We start from the raw sequence: 16,939 nt of genomic DNA on the forward strand, positions 1-16,939 counted from the left end.
ATTAACCGCGATAATGTGGAGACTGTTGCGGTCATTTCGGAAACGATTAGGCCTATATATTTAAAAATGCCTCTCGCCATACGTAGGTTAACTTTGTGCTATTTAAAAACCAAGAATAGTGCTTGCATCCTTTAATGTTCGCAGTGTAGTAAAGATGGTGAGAATTCTCGTTCTGTTGTATACTAACAGATTAGTCTCATATAAAGTTGATCCTCGATTATAGGAGTTCTACCACATGATGGGTGAAGAAGGATTCGTACAAGGAAATTTTAGTGAAATTATTTAAGTATCTATGTTATCTTTGTACTGATTTGAGACATGAACAAGAATGTTGTTGACAACCCCTTGAAAATTTTGTCCCGAGCCACCACTGGTTGAATGAAACACAAAATGGCGCTCACGATTAAACAGAGCGTGTTCAATGTCGAGTGTTAGGCGAAGCACGATTCGTGGAAAAACTGTGCAGAACTGTTTGCACAAGAGTTTAAGACTGGAAATGTTTTGGCAAAACCTCCAGCAAAGTCTGCAGAGCAAAACTTATTGAAACAAATGGCGTGAAACGGTACTGTAGCGAATAAAAACCATAACTGTCCGAAAAGAGTAACACCGGAAAACATTGCTCGAGTGAAGGAAAACCTGAAACGAAGTCCGACGAAATCTCAACGATGTTTGTCTGTGCAAGTCGGAATTAAGAGATCGTTGTGCCGAAACATTATCAAAAAGGACCTGCATCTGTATCCTTACAAATTTACTGTTGTTAGAGCGTCCAGACGAACCTTCGCGTGTTGAGTTCCGCCAGTGGTTTCTGAGCGAAGTGGAGTCAGGACTTTTGGATCCTCAATTTTCAGTTTCTTCAGATGAGGCAATTTCTAGCATCTTCTGTGATGTGATCAATCCCACGTCAGTCCTATTTATCAGGTCAGTTTTATTCTGCCCACCAGGTATAAAACGTCTCCTAAAAGGTGCGATTGTAGCCGCACGGCGACAGCAGTCTCCACCTCCGCGCATGCGCAATTTGTGTTTGCTCTACGACTCGCGGGGATTGCGGCCGGTCAGTGGAAGAAACAATAACAGAAAGACTTAGAAACATGTAAACGCAGTGCATAAGACTGGTACACTTGCATTCATAATTGATAGACAGCCTAATAACTTTGTTAAGTAATCTCCAAAGATTGTCACCGAGCTCGATAGCTGCAGTCGCTTAAGTGCGGCCAGTATCCAGTATTCGGGAGATACTGGCTGCACTTAAGGGACTGCGGCTATCGAGCTCGGTTTCCCACCCATGGATTTTAACATTTTTGTAACACTGAAATAACCCAGAGCAAATCGTGCTGCTTTCCTTCGGAACTTTCCCAGTTTATCAGTGAGAACACTTCGCCGTACTCACCCCAGCTGACAGTCACAGGACCATTGGTTGTATGCCAGTTTCATGTCGACGAGGAATGTCTTACGAGGTGCGCCAGGATACTGACCGGTGGAAGGATTAGCCAGACTGGAGAGACTGTTATTGCGCACATCAACGGTGATGTTGCGCACCCATCCAGCGCGCTTGAAGACTTCATCCTGGACGGAGTGGACACTGGTGTTGTGTAGGGCGAAGTGGAATCGGGAGCTGCGCACTCCCTGCATACACGAAGAGGCATAGGAATTAGAAAACCAAGAAAATATGACATGGTAAATAAATTGGACATCATCCTGTTGGACACGTTTTCCTACACTCACCTGAAGGACATCATCTGGGAGGTTCCTGAGAGCATATCCAGACAGAGTCAAGTTGCGCACTTTGTGAGGCAATGGCCCAGACATTTCTTGGGTCAGTCCCTCGTCAGAATGAATCTCCACGTGAAGATTGCGCAGCGCGTGGTTGGCTTGAACCAGTGTGGGCAGGTTTAAGTTGGAAACCTGGTGGTACGTGCTGACGTGTAGCGTGCGCAGGGCAGACATCTTGTTCAGTGCGCTGGTCTGAAAAAAACACACCCTGAATTATAAAAGTCTTTGCACCATTTTTAACACAGGGGAGAAACTGAAGAAGAAAATTTGGCCATTAGCCAAGTACGTGGATTTTTATAGAATAAAGGTGAAATATTCTCTATATCAAAGGAAATTGGGGTGTAATGTGAACATAGTCAAGGAACTTATGCATTGACTTGGAAACAAAACCTATGGTGCATTAACTTCCTACATCTTAAAGAACACATGAATCGACTGGAATTTGAAGCGCAGCTACTTTGGTGGAAAGCTAGTGAGAACGTAATTCCGTATCCCACTTTACTTTCTCTGTGCGTGCATTAGCGTGCGAATGCGAATAGTTCTTATGTCAAACATCAGCAGTGCTACGAATAAGCAGAGCTACTTGGCAATACTTCATATACAGTCGAGCCTCGATATCTCGAATTTTCAGTATCTCGAAGTAACTTCAATGTCCCGACCGTTTGTCCTGTTCTCGCGTGTATTTATTTCTCTATTGACGTTTCCTCACTTGAAGCAAAAACATACTCTGGAACTGGAATTTTGTACAGCACTGACTGTGCAATACGTAGATTGTGAGGAACAGTTAACAAGTGATGCAGGGGGCCAATATGACGGGAACCGAAAAAATAAACATTAGTGATCGGAAAATCGCCGAAGCCTCGTTGTTTTTCGGATGTGAATCCATTACCGGTTACGTACGAAAGCAACCCCCGAAGTCGTAAATGAAAAGCTCCATTTACGAAACTTAGCTGCGTGATTTCGAACCTACATACACAGTCAGTCGAATATAAATGACAGTGTTTCTTACAGAAATAAATGTTGTTGAACATATGTGGAAGAAAGGAAGGTTAACAGTAAAAAAATAAAACGGAGGAGACTAGCAAATTTTTTCCAAAGGTCTTAGCGGAGGTATGTTTCTTGTTTTACTACTGTATCTGTACTATTCTATTTTCGAAAAAGTTACTTGCGTGTACCAGGAAAACAACGAAGACCTTTCCTTATTACAAGGGCTAGGGAGTGGTACTGTGATGTAGACTCACCTCGAAGTAGGTGAGGGGCAGGTGTCTGATGTCCAGCTCGTGGAGTCGCTCGGCTACACCCAGAAGACTGGTGTCGCTCATGGCGGTGATGGGGTTGCCGGCCAGAGACAAGTGGCGGAGCTGGGGCATGGCGTGTGTGGCAGGAGGTACTGTCTGCAGCTTGTTGTAGGACAAGTCCAGCTCCCTGAGGGACGTCAAGTTGAGCGCCAGTTCTGTGGGCAGCGAGGCGATCCTGTTGTGAGCCAAGCCCAAATACCGGAGTGTGGTCAACCCCATCTCCGGCACGCTGCTCAGAGACACGTTGTTCAGGGACAGCTCCAACAGAGTTGTGTCCAGTCCGTGGAAACTGCGCCCACGTGTGTCCAATTGTAGCTCGTTGTTGTGGCTCAGGTCCAGTGACGACAGGCGGGGCAGTGAGGCAAAGCCTGCGTCCTCCAGTCGAACCACACGGTTGTAGGACAGGTCGAGCCGAGACAGCGACTGGAAGAGAGAACTAATGTCAGGAACACTTCCTCACTCCATACGAGGATAAAAATTATTCTCTTCTAACGTAATTTCAATGGTGCGATTATTATTATTATTATTATTATTATTATTATTATTATTATTATTATCTGAAACAGATGAAAATCCACAGCCGTTTCCAGTTTCATCAGGTTCAGAAATGGTATGAATGAAATCCCCATCTAGCGGCGAGGATAGGAACTGTGCCGGCTGCCGAAGCCTGTCGCACTCCTCTGGGACAATGATTAATGATCGACAGACGAAATGAAATTATATTGGAAAGTGTTGCTGAAATGAACGATGCCAGTGAAAACCGGTGTTCCCGGTGAAAAAACTGTCCTGCCTCCGCTTTTTCCAGCACAAATCTCACATGGAGTGACCGGGATTTGAACCACGGAACCCAGCGGTGAAAGGCCATTGCAGGTGCCGCCTGAGCCACGGAGGCCTTTATTATTATTATTATTATTATTATTATTATTATTATTATTTGTGCCCTACAGGGCCCTGTGGTTCCGATCAGGCGAATACCGGTCTCGAACCACGAGCACAGTAGTGAAAAAACTCCCACAATCGTGAGCTTGTGCACATAGTCTTACCTGAACACATATCCTCGCACAGCAACACAGTCACGCACATCTCAGGGATACAATGGAAACAAATGGGGAAATTACGATAAACAACAGGATATGTGACATATCAGGTAAGAATAATCTAAAATAAAAATGAACAAAATACGAGAAACCAGGCTGCATTCATAAAATAACGTGATGAATTTATTACAAAAATTTAAATCCAAAATCATATTTACAAAGAGTTTGAATATCTGATATATTCCAATATGATATCGCTGAGGGCCTTCTCGTCACAAAGCCATCGGTCTGCCGGGCTGGAACAAGGGTGGAATAACAGAATAAGTCCAAATAGGAAGATAAGAGAACTATCTGGGCAAAAGGAAAAATCAAAAAGGCAATCTCCCGTGCGTAGAAAGGTTGCGTCACATGACCTGGAACCCATACTCTTCCGTAATCAAAGCTTTACAGTACAAGACCTGGACTGGATGAAAGCTCACAGTCCAACATAACTAAGGTACACACACTTATCAATAAACCCATAAATATCCCCGCTGCAACAATACGTGGCGAAATAAACATGTGGCGAGATTAAGTAGACAAGAAAATATAAACCAAACAAACGAACTGCGGTCCTACCAGGCCGCTATAGGCAAGGTCACAAGCCGAGGGCGACTCCCCCTAAGCACTTGAAAACAAAACAAAACAAACACGCAGACAGAGACAATATCTTCCCGTCAATGACGTCACACTCGACTGTCCTGCCTCGCACAAATCACCTGAGTGTTTTTCCCCGCCATCCTACACTACGCACAGCTGTTCAACTACAGGGACTTCTTACCCCCTTACATAAACACACATCTAACATTTTAGTGCTGAAATTATCTCATCATATCATATCTGCCTTCATAGGGCTTGGACATACATATTACTCTCACATACTCTGCCTCCATAGGGCTTTTCCTCATGACACCTGAGTTCAATTCCCTGGCACTACCAAAATTTTTCATCATCTCAACAGCACTCAGTCATATAACGTTCATGCGTGCGATTAGCTCTCTCTACCGTGCATAAGAAGCACTAGCACCATGTCTAACACCTCCAGCCATGCCAACCTGTGCAAGTCAAGGAATCTGTCCCCAGTATGAAAAACTTACGTACAATAACCAAGGAAATAAAAATCCTCTGCTTCTGAAATCCCGTGTCTGGTAAAAAGATCTAGCTAACGTGACCAATGCATAAAAGATGCCGCGAACAGAAACAAACATAATACAAGGTGAAAATATAAAAATTTACAACCATATCTACCGTCCAGAGTTCGAGGTCTGTGCATACCTATCCTATACAAACCATTATTTACATAACTGTCGTGGCTGACGCCACCTTGAATTTTAATTTTAATCTAGTCCATGCTGAATAGAAATTGGGTTTGTCTGACCTGGGAGTACCGATGACATTGTGAGGCGGCTCTCTATGGAACCCAGGAACTTATCGCATGGTGACAGATGACATTGCCATCTGCAAAGTTATGTAGATCGCTGGATCCATGCTGGCTGGTGAACGATTCTTCGACAGCTTCCGTGAAGGTGGTCCAGTCTCTTCCGGTATTGTGGTGAGCTCCGCCTTCCTGGAGTCCCCGTGTCGATGCTCGGTTGTCTCGATAGCTGCTCCGTTGCTACAGCTTGCTGTTCTTCTCTCTCGTTCTCTGCGACGTTTCTCACGTTGTATACGTGAAGGGAAATTCTATTCCCTGGTAGGTTGTGCTGGATGTTAAAAGCTCGCCGCTTAGATCTGATTCACGATGTCCTCCTGGAGTAGTATCACACCGTCGCAGTCGCGAGACAGTCAAAGAGTGCGGTCTCGAGTGCTCTACCGCTGCATATTTATAACACGTCTCGCGTGCCCAAGCTAAGGATTCCCCGCGATATTCTCCCTCCGGCGGTCTCCTTGCAAGAAGCGCGTTCAGTACTAATCTCGCATATGCACTTTTAGTTATGCCCAAGTCGCATATCAAAATTTTGCTCAGTTTATGGAGGTTGCAATTTTCTTCTCAGATTAAATGCATTTCTCCTTTGCTTTAAGATATAAATTAATTTCCTTTTCGCCCCAAATCTTTGTTGACACGCCACCTTTTGTAAAGGGTTTAGCGTCCTGCGTCTAAATTAACGCGCTTGGCTTGGGGTCATAAATTTGTCTTATGAGATTCCAGAGATTTCCTAATTATTTAGCTGTTCCATTCCCACGAACACTGCAACACTCAACTTCTCCCAGGCAATAAATTAAAATACAAGGATCTCTAAGGTTCTTCGGGGTGGTCTTGATTGTCCGTGATACCACAGGTTAAAGTCATTCCTCTATAACAATGACCGATAGGGTTCATATTATTATTATGGCACTATACACATATTACACAAGTACATTAAATAACAGACACAAAAACAATGACGAAACATTGAGACAATCAACAATTCAAAAGAGGATTTCACAATATATTGTGCAGATTATCTAGCCACTGTATGACCTGCACCGAAGCTGTCTTAAATTCTTCGACAGGTGCGGAGAATGCCCTTCATTCACATTCAGTGACAATATGATGAATTGTCTGCTCCACCTCGCCACAATAGCAGCTAGGAGAAGATCGCAAACCCCTTTGATGAAGTGATGTAGCACATCGCCCATGTCCGGTTCGAACCCGTGACAAACCAAGTTTTCCGTAGCAAATCAAAACCATGAGGGGGATTATTGTTCTCGAGTCAGAAACATGTAGATCAGGGCCTCTCAAACGCCCAAAATTTCACGTGTGCAAACTGAGGCGCAGAGGTCCTGTGCACAGTGCATTGGTCCCACTCGGCTCGGCTCGGACCGGCGCGTCATTTCGGGGTGACTTGGCTAAGCTCGGCTCAACTCGGCGCGGATTTTGACGCTACGGAGCAAGTGAGGAAGACGGAGACAGGCGGAGTGATCGAAACAGGCGTGGGGAAAGAGAGAGACAGCGCTATTGCTCCAAATCGAGGAGTGGGGGTATGCACTCTGGTCAACAAAGCGAAGTCACCTATTGCACCGTGCACAGCGCAATGCATTGGTGCATGCACCCTGAGAAGCCCTGATCTAGAATATACAGTTACACTTAGTCACATTACACATATTTCGACTAAACCTTCGCTACATCAAGTCATTCTGTGTGCCTACAAAGAGTTCGTCTTCAGTACAGGAGAATGGGCACAGTGGACATTGAAGCATGTGCTGCAGAGTGTGGTGTGCCCCGCATTCGTATTCGACCTGTTTAGTATTGATGTAACCCCATCTCGCTAAGGTCACTTTGGATCTGCCCACACCTATTTAGGGATTTCCACGTTGTCCAGTTCTCTTTGTAGCCAGGTGGTAAGCAATCAGCTACTGGTATCGTCCAGGGATGCTTTCCATAGCTGTAATCTTGCTTTTTCGCCTCATTCGATTAGTTTCTGCGATGTATGTAAAATAACTGTTCCTGGACTTCTCAGTCTCTGAGCTGGCGCTACATGAGCATGTCGTGGTTGAGCACTTTCTTGGTCAACTCGTGTCCTCTCCTTCTTCGCAGCCACTTTTCTTCGAATATGTGGTGTAATCTCTTTAAGGTGACTTTAAACAGCCTGTCACCAACCAACATTTCTCAATGAGGAGGATGATGTGTACCAAAAATGAAATGAAATGAAATGGCGTATGGCTTTTAGTGCCGGGAGAGTCCGAGGACAAGTTCGGCTCCCCAGATGCAGGTCTCTTGATTTGACGTCCCTAGGCGACCTGCGCGTCGTGATGAGGATGAAATGATCATGAAGACGACACATACACCCAGCTCCCGTGCCAGCGAAATTAACCAATTATGGTTACAATTCCTGAACCTGCCACGAATCGAATCTGGGACCCCTGTGAGCAAATTCTAGCACGCTAACCATTCAGGCATGGAGCCGGATATGTATACCAAATAAAGGCTGCCACTCATGAGAAACATAGCTGCGCCATTCATTTACAGCAATAAAGTAGCTTCAAAAGAGCTCTCGAGCTGTTTGAATCGGCGGGATCTACACTTCAGTCGTTGAAATCCACCAGCTGTATTACCGTGGGTAGGAAGAGACTGATTCATTGTAATTTGGAAGTACTCTAGGACCAAGTTGTTCATTCTCCGTAGTCTAGGAGGTTCAGTGTGACTGAGTACAGGCAGCAAGAAGAGAGGGGTGGATTTAACTGTGCCAGTGATAACCCGAGTGACAACATCCAGCTTCCGACCATGTGAGATGTTCATCCATGGTGAAGAACAGCACAGGATCTGTCATGAAGCGGCGTTCTTACTCTGCGCTACAGAAGCTGCAGTATGGGAGGCACCTGCAAACAGCCTGCGCGTGTTCGACCTGGCAAGCATCAGTCACCAGTCTGAATTTCAGCTGTTAACATTGTGAGACAATTACCAATGCAACACCGTATATTCGTATGTAAAAGTTCTGGTTTCATCTTAATGGTCGTATGGACAGTAATAACTCTCGCTATAGGGGTGCAGAAAATCCTAATGGTGTTTATGACGTTCCTCATTGTGATAGGAAGTTGGTATTTGTTGTGCTGTTAGTGCAAGAAAAATAATTGGGCCTATTTTTTCGAGACGACAGTAAATGCAGAGAGGTACAAGATGACATTTTGACGCCGTTCTTCCATCCGTTAACGGAAGAAGAAATATCGCGTGGGTGGTTTCAACAAGATTCAGCCCCTGATCATACAGTAGAAGATTCCCTCCTTACAATCTCGGAAGTGTTTGCAGACAGAGTGATCAGTGCTGATCTATTTCTCCCTCGTTCTCCAGATCTAACAGTGTGTGAGTTTTACTTGTGGGGTAAGCTGAAAGAAAACATTACGAATTAAACGGGAAATATTACAGTGCCAGAATTCCCTCGCATCAGCCAGAATGTGGTTACCAGATACAGTGCCTGTATAACTCAGGAAGGAAGACACTTCCCGAATCTTTTATAAGGTAAGATTTCGTATAAGGTTTCATACACGCTTAAAGCAAGGCGGCCGCGCGCGATGTAAGTTCGGCTGAGGCAGCTGCCGTAGCGCAGAGTACAAACACTGTGCGTTCAGTCTTAGTTTATAAGAGAGACCGTGTATTTCGCTGATGAATAAACCAGCCCAGTAGCTGAAGTGCGAAGCGTGGAAACAGAGGTTCTCCGTGTACAACCAGTAAGTTTGTGGAGAATATTGTTCCTTGTCCTCAACTTAGCGGCACTATCAGATGTTAGTCGGAAGAGGGACTAATAGAAAAGGAGGAAAAGACAAACATGACAAGGACAATCTCCACATCTTCATACGCGGTTGTCTTCATCATTCCCAAATTTGTACATCCACTTCTTCTCAGCGTCAGACAAATTCTTTTCTCCTCCCCAAATGAATCGTCAGGACAGACTTCAGCTCTCATGAGGTTCATTCTTAACAGATCTTCAGTCTTGACGTGGAAAGAGTGGAATAAGCACAAAACTGGATAATAACGGGGAAAAAGGAGAGACAAATACATAAAGATGAATACGCAAAACCCCATTTAGAGTATGGTTCCAGTGTATGGGACCCACACCAGGATTACTTGATACGAGAACTGGAAAAGCAGCTCGAATTGTTCTGGGTGATTTCCTGCAAAGGAGTAGTGTTACGAAACTGTTGCAAACTTGTAGCTGGGAAGACTTGGGAGTAAGGAGAGGAGATGCTCGACTAAGTGGTATGTTCCAGGCTGTCAATGGTGAGTTGGCGTGGAATGACATTAGTAGACGAATAAGCTTGAGCAAAGCTTTTAAAAGTAGGAAAGACCGTAATATGAAGATGAAGCTGAAAGACAAATTGACGAGGAGTAAGAGATTGGAATAATTTGCACGGGGAATGTTCGATAAATTTCCCCAAATTCTTCGAAAACGTTTAAGAAAAGGCATGGTAAAAAGTTGGTAGGGAATATGCCACCTGGGCGGCAATCCTAAATGCAATCATTGATGAGAGATGTTGTAAAAAACTAGAAACACAGGACAAACGTTAAAAGAGAAAGATAACTCACTGAGTCAGTAAACATGTTGAGTGTGATTACTATATGACGGCACAAACCTGCGCGAAGCCTCAAGCTTGAGATCTTAACCCGTAGTCCAGTTACCATTATCAAGAGCCGACGTGAACCCTACCGTAGCAACTAGCCAAGTGAACGTTCCTCCCCTCTCCACTCAAACTGCAGCTCATGGACTCATCCGTATACAAAACTTGTTTAGTGCACAACTAAGGTTTTGTGCCACAAGATAGCAATCGCGCTCTACAAATCGAGTCATATATCTGGACATAAGAGGTAAATGCAAACACGACCAATTTGTGGTTTTTATCGTATTTGGCTTCTTCTTCTTCTTCTTCTTCTTCTTCTTCTTCTTCTTCTTCTTCTCATGCCTTCTTAGAGGTACAATACAGCATGTGTATGTTTCACGGGAAGAAAGATAAGCTATGTTATACTTCCCTATGCTCAAGGAGAACTCAACGATAAATAATGGTAAGTGACCAGCCGGCCCCGTGGTGTAGGGGTAGCGTGCTTGCCTCTTACCCGGACGCCCCAGGTTCGATTCCCGGTCAGATTAGGGATTTTTACCTGGACCTGAGGGCTGGTGCGAGGTCTACTCAGCCTACGTGATTAGAATTGAGGGGATATCTGACGATGAGATAGCGGCCCCGGTCTAGAAAGCCATGAATAACGGCCGAGAGGATTCGTTGTGCTGACCATACGACACATCGTAATCTGCAGGCCTTCGGGCTGAGCAGCGGTCGCTTGGTAGGCCAAGGCCCTTCAAGGACTGTAGTGCCATGGGGTTTTGGGTTTGGACCATAAAAAAGTTCAGATTGATGTCATTGACAATGACAACATACACGCAGACTAGCTGGAAAGATGATATAAAGTAAGGTTCCTTCTTCAGAACTGTTGATTCTACTTGCCTCAGCAGGTTCTTTCTGTTCTCCTGTAAGGTTAGTGAAATATCCAGGGGCGGTGCGTGGTATTGTTGCATTGTTGCACAACTCCCAATTATTTTACACTTCATTTGTCGTCTTTTCTTCTAATTGTTTAGTTTAATAAACCTAACACATATTATAAAATATGTTAAATTCAACCATCTATGGTAGTTCGATGTACTAATGGACCAATAAACGCTGCCGACTTCGAGTCAAACTCAGGGGATTTGCTTATCTATAGCAACTCCCAAGCGGTTACCCTAAGCCTGTACATAGCATCAGGTTAGCACGCTCACCAGTGTCGCGCCTTGGGTGTTGCAGGAGACCAGCAAACCCTACATCGAGTAACAACACCAAATGTCTCCGTTAGATTGCACCACTCAGCGGAGATGACTTCGTGCCTCTTTTCTCTCCTCTACGATCGGTAATTTCTTTTCCATGCTACTAGGGTACGCCATACCGCACCACCCACAATATTACCAACATTTTGCATCAATGAAAAATAGGAGGACAAATTTTCAATTCTAGTGAGGTAAGAATAACTGTAGTTATACTGTATAATTAGCGTCGTATTTCCTGTGTTTTAATTGCCGGATATATTTCAGTTTTAATAGGAATGTAAATGAGTACTTAACGATAATAGAGTTTCATGGTAATTCTGTAAACTTCTCATTAAAAAATGTGACACTGAACAATTTGCTGTAACACCCAGCTTCAAGATACCACCAGCCGACACTGGAAATGTCACCTACGACAGTTTACCTCTGAAGTCCAGATTTACAGAATGTATCATAACTACATACCGACAAAAGATCAGGGATGCTTTTCGTGTTATATTAAAAACGATGGTGCAATCGGAAAGGCGGATAAATGTTTGTTCTCGAGAAAATAAGGTTACTTTGTTAGTTCCGGTCGCGCGATTTAAATTTACGAACTTGCTGTACTTGCTATGCCAGAGAGCCAGCCGCTACCTGTTACTGTGAGGCAGAGAAGGGAAGTAGGAGACAGAAGTAATGCTTAGTGGGAATACACAAGTTTCCCGTTCGTTTCTCATAGTCGCTTCTTAGCCCCAGTTTGTTCTCCACAAATTGACTACTATGCGAACCCCAAATAAAGAGAAAATGAACGTGTACCAAGAATATAGGCAGCTTTCCAGGTCGTTCACGGCATACCACACACACCCTGAACAGAGTCCAAAGGTCACTAATACACCGTGGTGAACTTTGAAATTAAAGTAGGAAAGGTGGGGGGAGGGGCATATTGAACATCTACTGTAATCAAACCTTTGGACGTATTGGATCCTTCATTCAGTACGGGGTGTTTGAAAAAGGACTCCCTAGTTTTAATGTGTCCTAGAATCTGTCCAAAGTGACATACACTATTCTAGTTTGTGGTGTGTGATTCATCAACTCTCCAAGTTAGGCTCCCCTGCAGTTGGCAGGTCTGCTTGACCTTGAGACGGCGCCAGCGCTGTTCGTTTCCTCTGTTCCCTCAGCTCAGTCCAGGCGTGCGTGCAGTGCAGAGCAACTCAGTAGCAATGTGTACTCCACAACAGAAAGCGCAGTGTGTTATTTGTCTTGTGAAAACGGAGTCAGTTATAACAGTGCAACGTAATTTTAGACGTCAGTATTCCGGTGAACCACCTACAGAACAAACTATCCGTCATTAGCTAAAGTCTTTCAAGGAAACCGGTAGTGTTTTAAAATCAAAATCACCAGGTAGACCGAGAACTTCTGAAGATGTTGTTGAACAGATCCGTGTTTCGTGTATTCGGAGCCCGAAGAAGTCATTAGACGTAGTCTACAATTAGGAGTGCCTAAAGGTGACATCAGTCATTTACGGGAAAGAATCTTCGCAGCGTTTGGGGCAGTTACACCTGAAATGTTGGTGAATACGTGGTGAGAAGTAGAATATCGTCTAGACGTGTGCAGAGCAATAAATAGATCCCACGTTGAAGTACTAACATTAAACAAAACTTGAAGGAACTCTCTTTGATGGCATGTAGTCAGTGATGTAGTTTTCATTAATTTTCCAATTAAAGTTATACTTAAAACTAGGGAGTTCTTTTTCAAACACCGTGTATTTCATACTATGTATAATGTTGCGAGTGAAGGACTACACAATCGTGGGGTGACAGCGTTGCATTCCTGGTGCATTCCTTGACTGACAAGTGTGTCTTAATTACAGTATGTTTTTGTACTGTGTGTGCAGTTACAACTGTTTAATAAACGGACTGTGGACTTTTCCTGTAAGAGACAAGGAGTTGTACGAGTTGAACGAGGAAATTTGTGCATACGTGCGGAACATTATCTCTGTCTCCATCATACACCTCACTTCCCTTCCCTCCCCTTGACTTCACACGATGCGAGTGGACTGGCATGGTCCGTGCGCATCTCATGGCCATCTACTCCCATGTAATGGGTGTTCACACGACCTTGTACTCGCGTCTGAATGAAGATGGCGGACCTCGTACGGGCAGGGATATCAGCTGTTGCTGATATGTTAATTGTCGAGTTAGTGAATAGTACTGGAAAAATGAAAAGAAAGAAAATAAGGAAATGTGGACGCGAGAGTGGATTCTAGGACGTAGTGCATTCGGTGCGTCACAATTTTTTTTACGTGAAAATCTGGAGGAGGATGAAAGAACATTTAAAAATCATAGGAGGTATTCAGTAAAATACGACGGTATCATTTCTCGTTCTTATCAACCCATGTCTGGCATTCCACAAGGTCCACTACTGGGCCCTTTGTGTTTCCTTCTATTCTATCAACGATGTTAAACCATTGAATTGTCGGTGAATTTCTTCGGGTGATATGCCTGACTTCTTGGATTTCTTAATTTTTAATAGTTCTTGTCTGTACGTACTACGAAAGTTTTAAATCATTTTGTTGATTTCTTCGACGCCTACGACGCCTACTCCAGGAATATTCATTTTTCAGCAATCCGTAGCAACGATGAATCCCTGTCATCTTTTATTTTATAAGCGGGAAACCTAACATTCAAAAACACTTCTTCAGGTTCGTATAACTGTACAAATTTTATTGTCTGCGCATCGCTCCACTTCCTTCCTTGCACCGTCTTCAATCTTTTCGCCATCTTGAATCTGTTACTCGCTTGTAGAATGTTGGGCACGGTCCGAGTTGACTTGCTTCTCTTACTTACTTACTTAAACAAGTTATTTCATTCCCCTCGTCGAAAGAGGAGGGGCGGGCCATCAGCTCAAATGAGGAGCTCTTAGGCCGTAGAGAGAGAAAAAGGAAGAGAGAGAAACAAGGTACGAGTGGGCGTGTGTCGTACACACCGGAAGAGGAAAAAAATGAAAGAAACTGGCGTAAGGGCACCGGCACAACAAGGCGGAGAAACCAGGGCGAAACCCGCAATGCACCCCGCGAAGGCTCAACCCTACGAGCAGCAGGGAAAATGGGGACGAATGACTTTATTGAAAACGGAGGTATCCCGGGCGCACGTTACAGAGAATGACAGTGAATTACAGAGACAGACAGAAGAGAATTACAGATACTGTGCGGGGAGAAAGTGGGTGGAAGGGGGGGTGTAGTATTGAGAGAGAAGGTAGGAAAGGGAGTTGGTAATGTTGGTAAGGGAGGTGGCAAGAAGGCGAAGGAGGTCCAAGGGTCGGGAGGGGTGGGAGGAAGAAGGGAGGTTGCGGAGCGGGTAAGGGGATCTCTGGCGGGGGCGGCTGGGGTGGCGGGGCGGACGGTGGGCGAGGAGGGGTGGGAAGGGGAGCGGAACGAGCTGGGCGGGGTGGGGGGCGAGAAGGCTCCACTCGATACGTTCGTCCGCGAAATCGGACGCCGGTGGTGATGAGGCGGTCGACGTCGGCTGGTGAGGAGACTTGGAGACGAACCATGAACCATGGAGTTGTAGATGCGAAGCGCTCGACGGGCTGGAACGCCGGCGGAGGTCAGATCAACCAGGATGTCACGCTCGGTGAGTGCAGGGTCCAGGCCACGGATGACACAACTCGCCGACGAAGGTCGGTCGAGAGCGGGGTCGGAGGAGTCTACAGTGCGGGGGGAGAGGGGCGGAGTTGCGATAGTGGCATCAGTTAAAGAAGCAGGAGGAGGCTGCGAATGGGCAGGGAGGGGGGGAACGGGGGCACACATGATAGAAGAGGGGTGACAGGACGAAACTGTGCAGGTGGAAGTACGCGGAGCAGAATGGACAGAAGTGGTGACGGTGGTGGCGGTGGTAGTAGTAGTGAAGGTGGGGGTGGAGTGTGTAACGACGGGAGGTATGTTAGGAGAGATGGGGAAATCAGGAATGGAAAGCATTTGCTGGAGAAGATGCTCCGGAGTAGCGACCGCAGTGTAGTCGGTATCATAGAGTCGTATGCCATGTTCAATGATGCCGAGCGGTGGTCCTGGAAAGCGGAAGAAGGCGACGACATCCGGAGAAGGTTGTCCGGAGAGGCCATCCTGGAGGCGAAGAACGGCGTCCACATGCGTCCCAGTGCGGCGAATTTCATCGCGGATGGAAGTGGGAGAAAATGACGAGTCCACGCCCTTGATGAGGCAAGAGTACATGGTGGGGAGGCGACAGCCAACGAGGCGTCTGCCCGTTTGATTGTTCTTGGGCCGACTGAGCAGAGACGAGCGCCACCCAGCCGAAAAAATGGCGTGGAGAGTTGTCACCGAAGCCCTGTGGAAGTGACGTATATGTATGACTTGCTTCTCTCAAACTCGGGCAACTGGACTCGCATCAACTGTTCACATGGTGCGAGTGGCAGGCGAAAAATGCGCACGCATCTTGCTATAGTCCACTCGCACCATGTGAACCCAGCTTGAAGCACGGCAGCGACTTTTCTCCGCCAATCTTATTGCACCATCGTTCTACATAACACGAAGACCTTCCCTGATTTTTCGTCGTTATGGTTCTGAATACATCCTGCGGAGTTGTAGGGACTTGAATAGGATATTTTGAAATATTTGTAGAATAATATTGAGAGATACAGTAAATAACATATTTACGAAGAGCATCGAATCAGATATAAGGGTAAAGCGACTGACCTTGAATCTAGCGAAGACGTCTTGTCCATGCAGGGAGGTGATGAAGTTCCAGGAGAGATCCATCTCAACTATAGACGCCGCGGCCAGAACTCCCAGACTAGCGGCCGGCATCCGGCTCAGTTGGTTGTGGGACAGGTCCAGGCGTTCTAGGCCATCCTCGGTGAACAGGGCGTCGGGCAGACCGCGCAGCCTGTTGTGGGACAGTTGGACCTCACGGAGCTGAGTCAGCTGGCGGAAGACCTCATTGGGGACGTCAGACAGCTCATTGTGGGACAGGATGAGTACCTGCGAGACGTGAGTAGATCTTTACTATCTGAGGCTAGTAGAGGTCAAGAGTAGGAAGAGAGAGGACAGGAGAGGCCACTGTTTATCATACATGGGGTATAGGTCCTTTTACATTTGAATTAAGTTTATTTTGTCGTAATTCTTCTCAGATCACAGGCATTCCTGTTATATCGTGTGGCAGGTCTGGTGCAGGTCTTTCTAGTTGGCGCCCATGGACCTGTACGTCTGAGTGTGAGAGAGAGTAATAATGAGGCAAGGAGGTGAAACCCGATGTCGACACATAGCTACTGCTATCCAAAAACACCAATCTGTTTAAGGCTTGGCGCCTTCATCCAATGGATGAATCACCATCAACAGCGTCATGTACCCTCACTCCATATGGACACTGCGGAGAGGAATTGAACCCAGGCATTTGGTTCGCAATCTAGTGATTACAAATTGTGGACCTCTACCTCTCCTACCCTTCCAGCCAACATTCTGATGGGTTCGAGCCCCACTGTCGGCAGCCCTGAAGATGGTTTTCCGTGGTTTCCCATTTTCACACCAGGCAAATGC

General features: G+C 45.7%; 1 protein-coding gene across 1 annotated transcript in view; it reads right to left on the minus strand.

Moving 5' to 3' along the window:
• chp (chaoptin) overlaps positions 1 to 16,939 on the minus strand; it is a 152,789-nt gene that overhangs the window by 3,814 nt on the left and 132,036 nt on the right. Inside the window, exons 10-13 of the mRNA XM_067155991.2 lie at positions 16,100 to 16,384; positions 3,012 to 3,491; positions 1,723 to 1,962; positions 1,388 to 1,623 (exon numbers count right to left, since the gene is read on the minus strand). Coding sequence (XP_067012092.2) covers positions 1,388 to 1,623; positions 1,723 to 1,962; positions 3,012 to 3,491; positions 16,100 to 16,384 — 1,241 coding nt within the window. The remainder of the gene's footprint in view (positions 1 to 1,387; positions 1,624 to 1,722; positions 1,963 to 3,011; positions 3,492 to 16,099; positions 16,385 to 16,939) is intronic.

The sequence above is a fragment of the Anabrus simplex genome, chromosome 1, assembly GCF_040414725.1.
Source record: "Anabrus simplex isolate iqAnaSimp1 chromosome 1, ASM4041472v1, whole genome shotgun sequence".
NCBI lineage: Eukaryota > Metazoa > Arthropoda > Insecta > Orthoptera > Tettigoniidae > Anabrus > Anabrus simplex.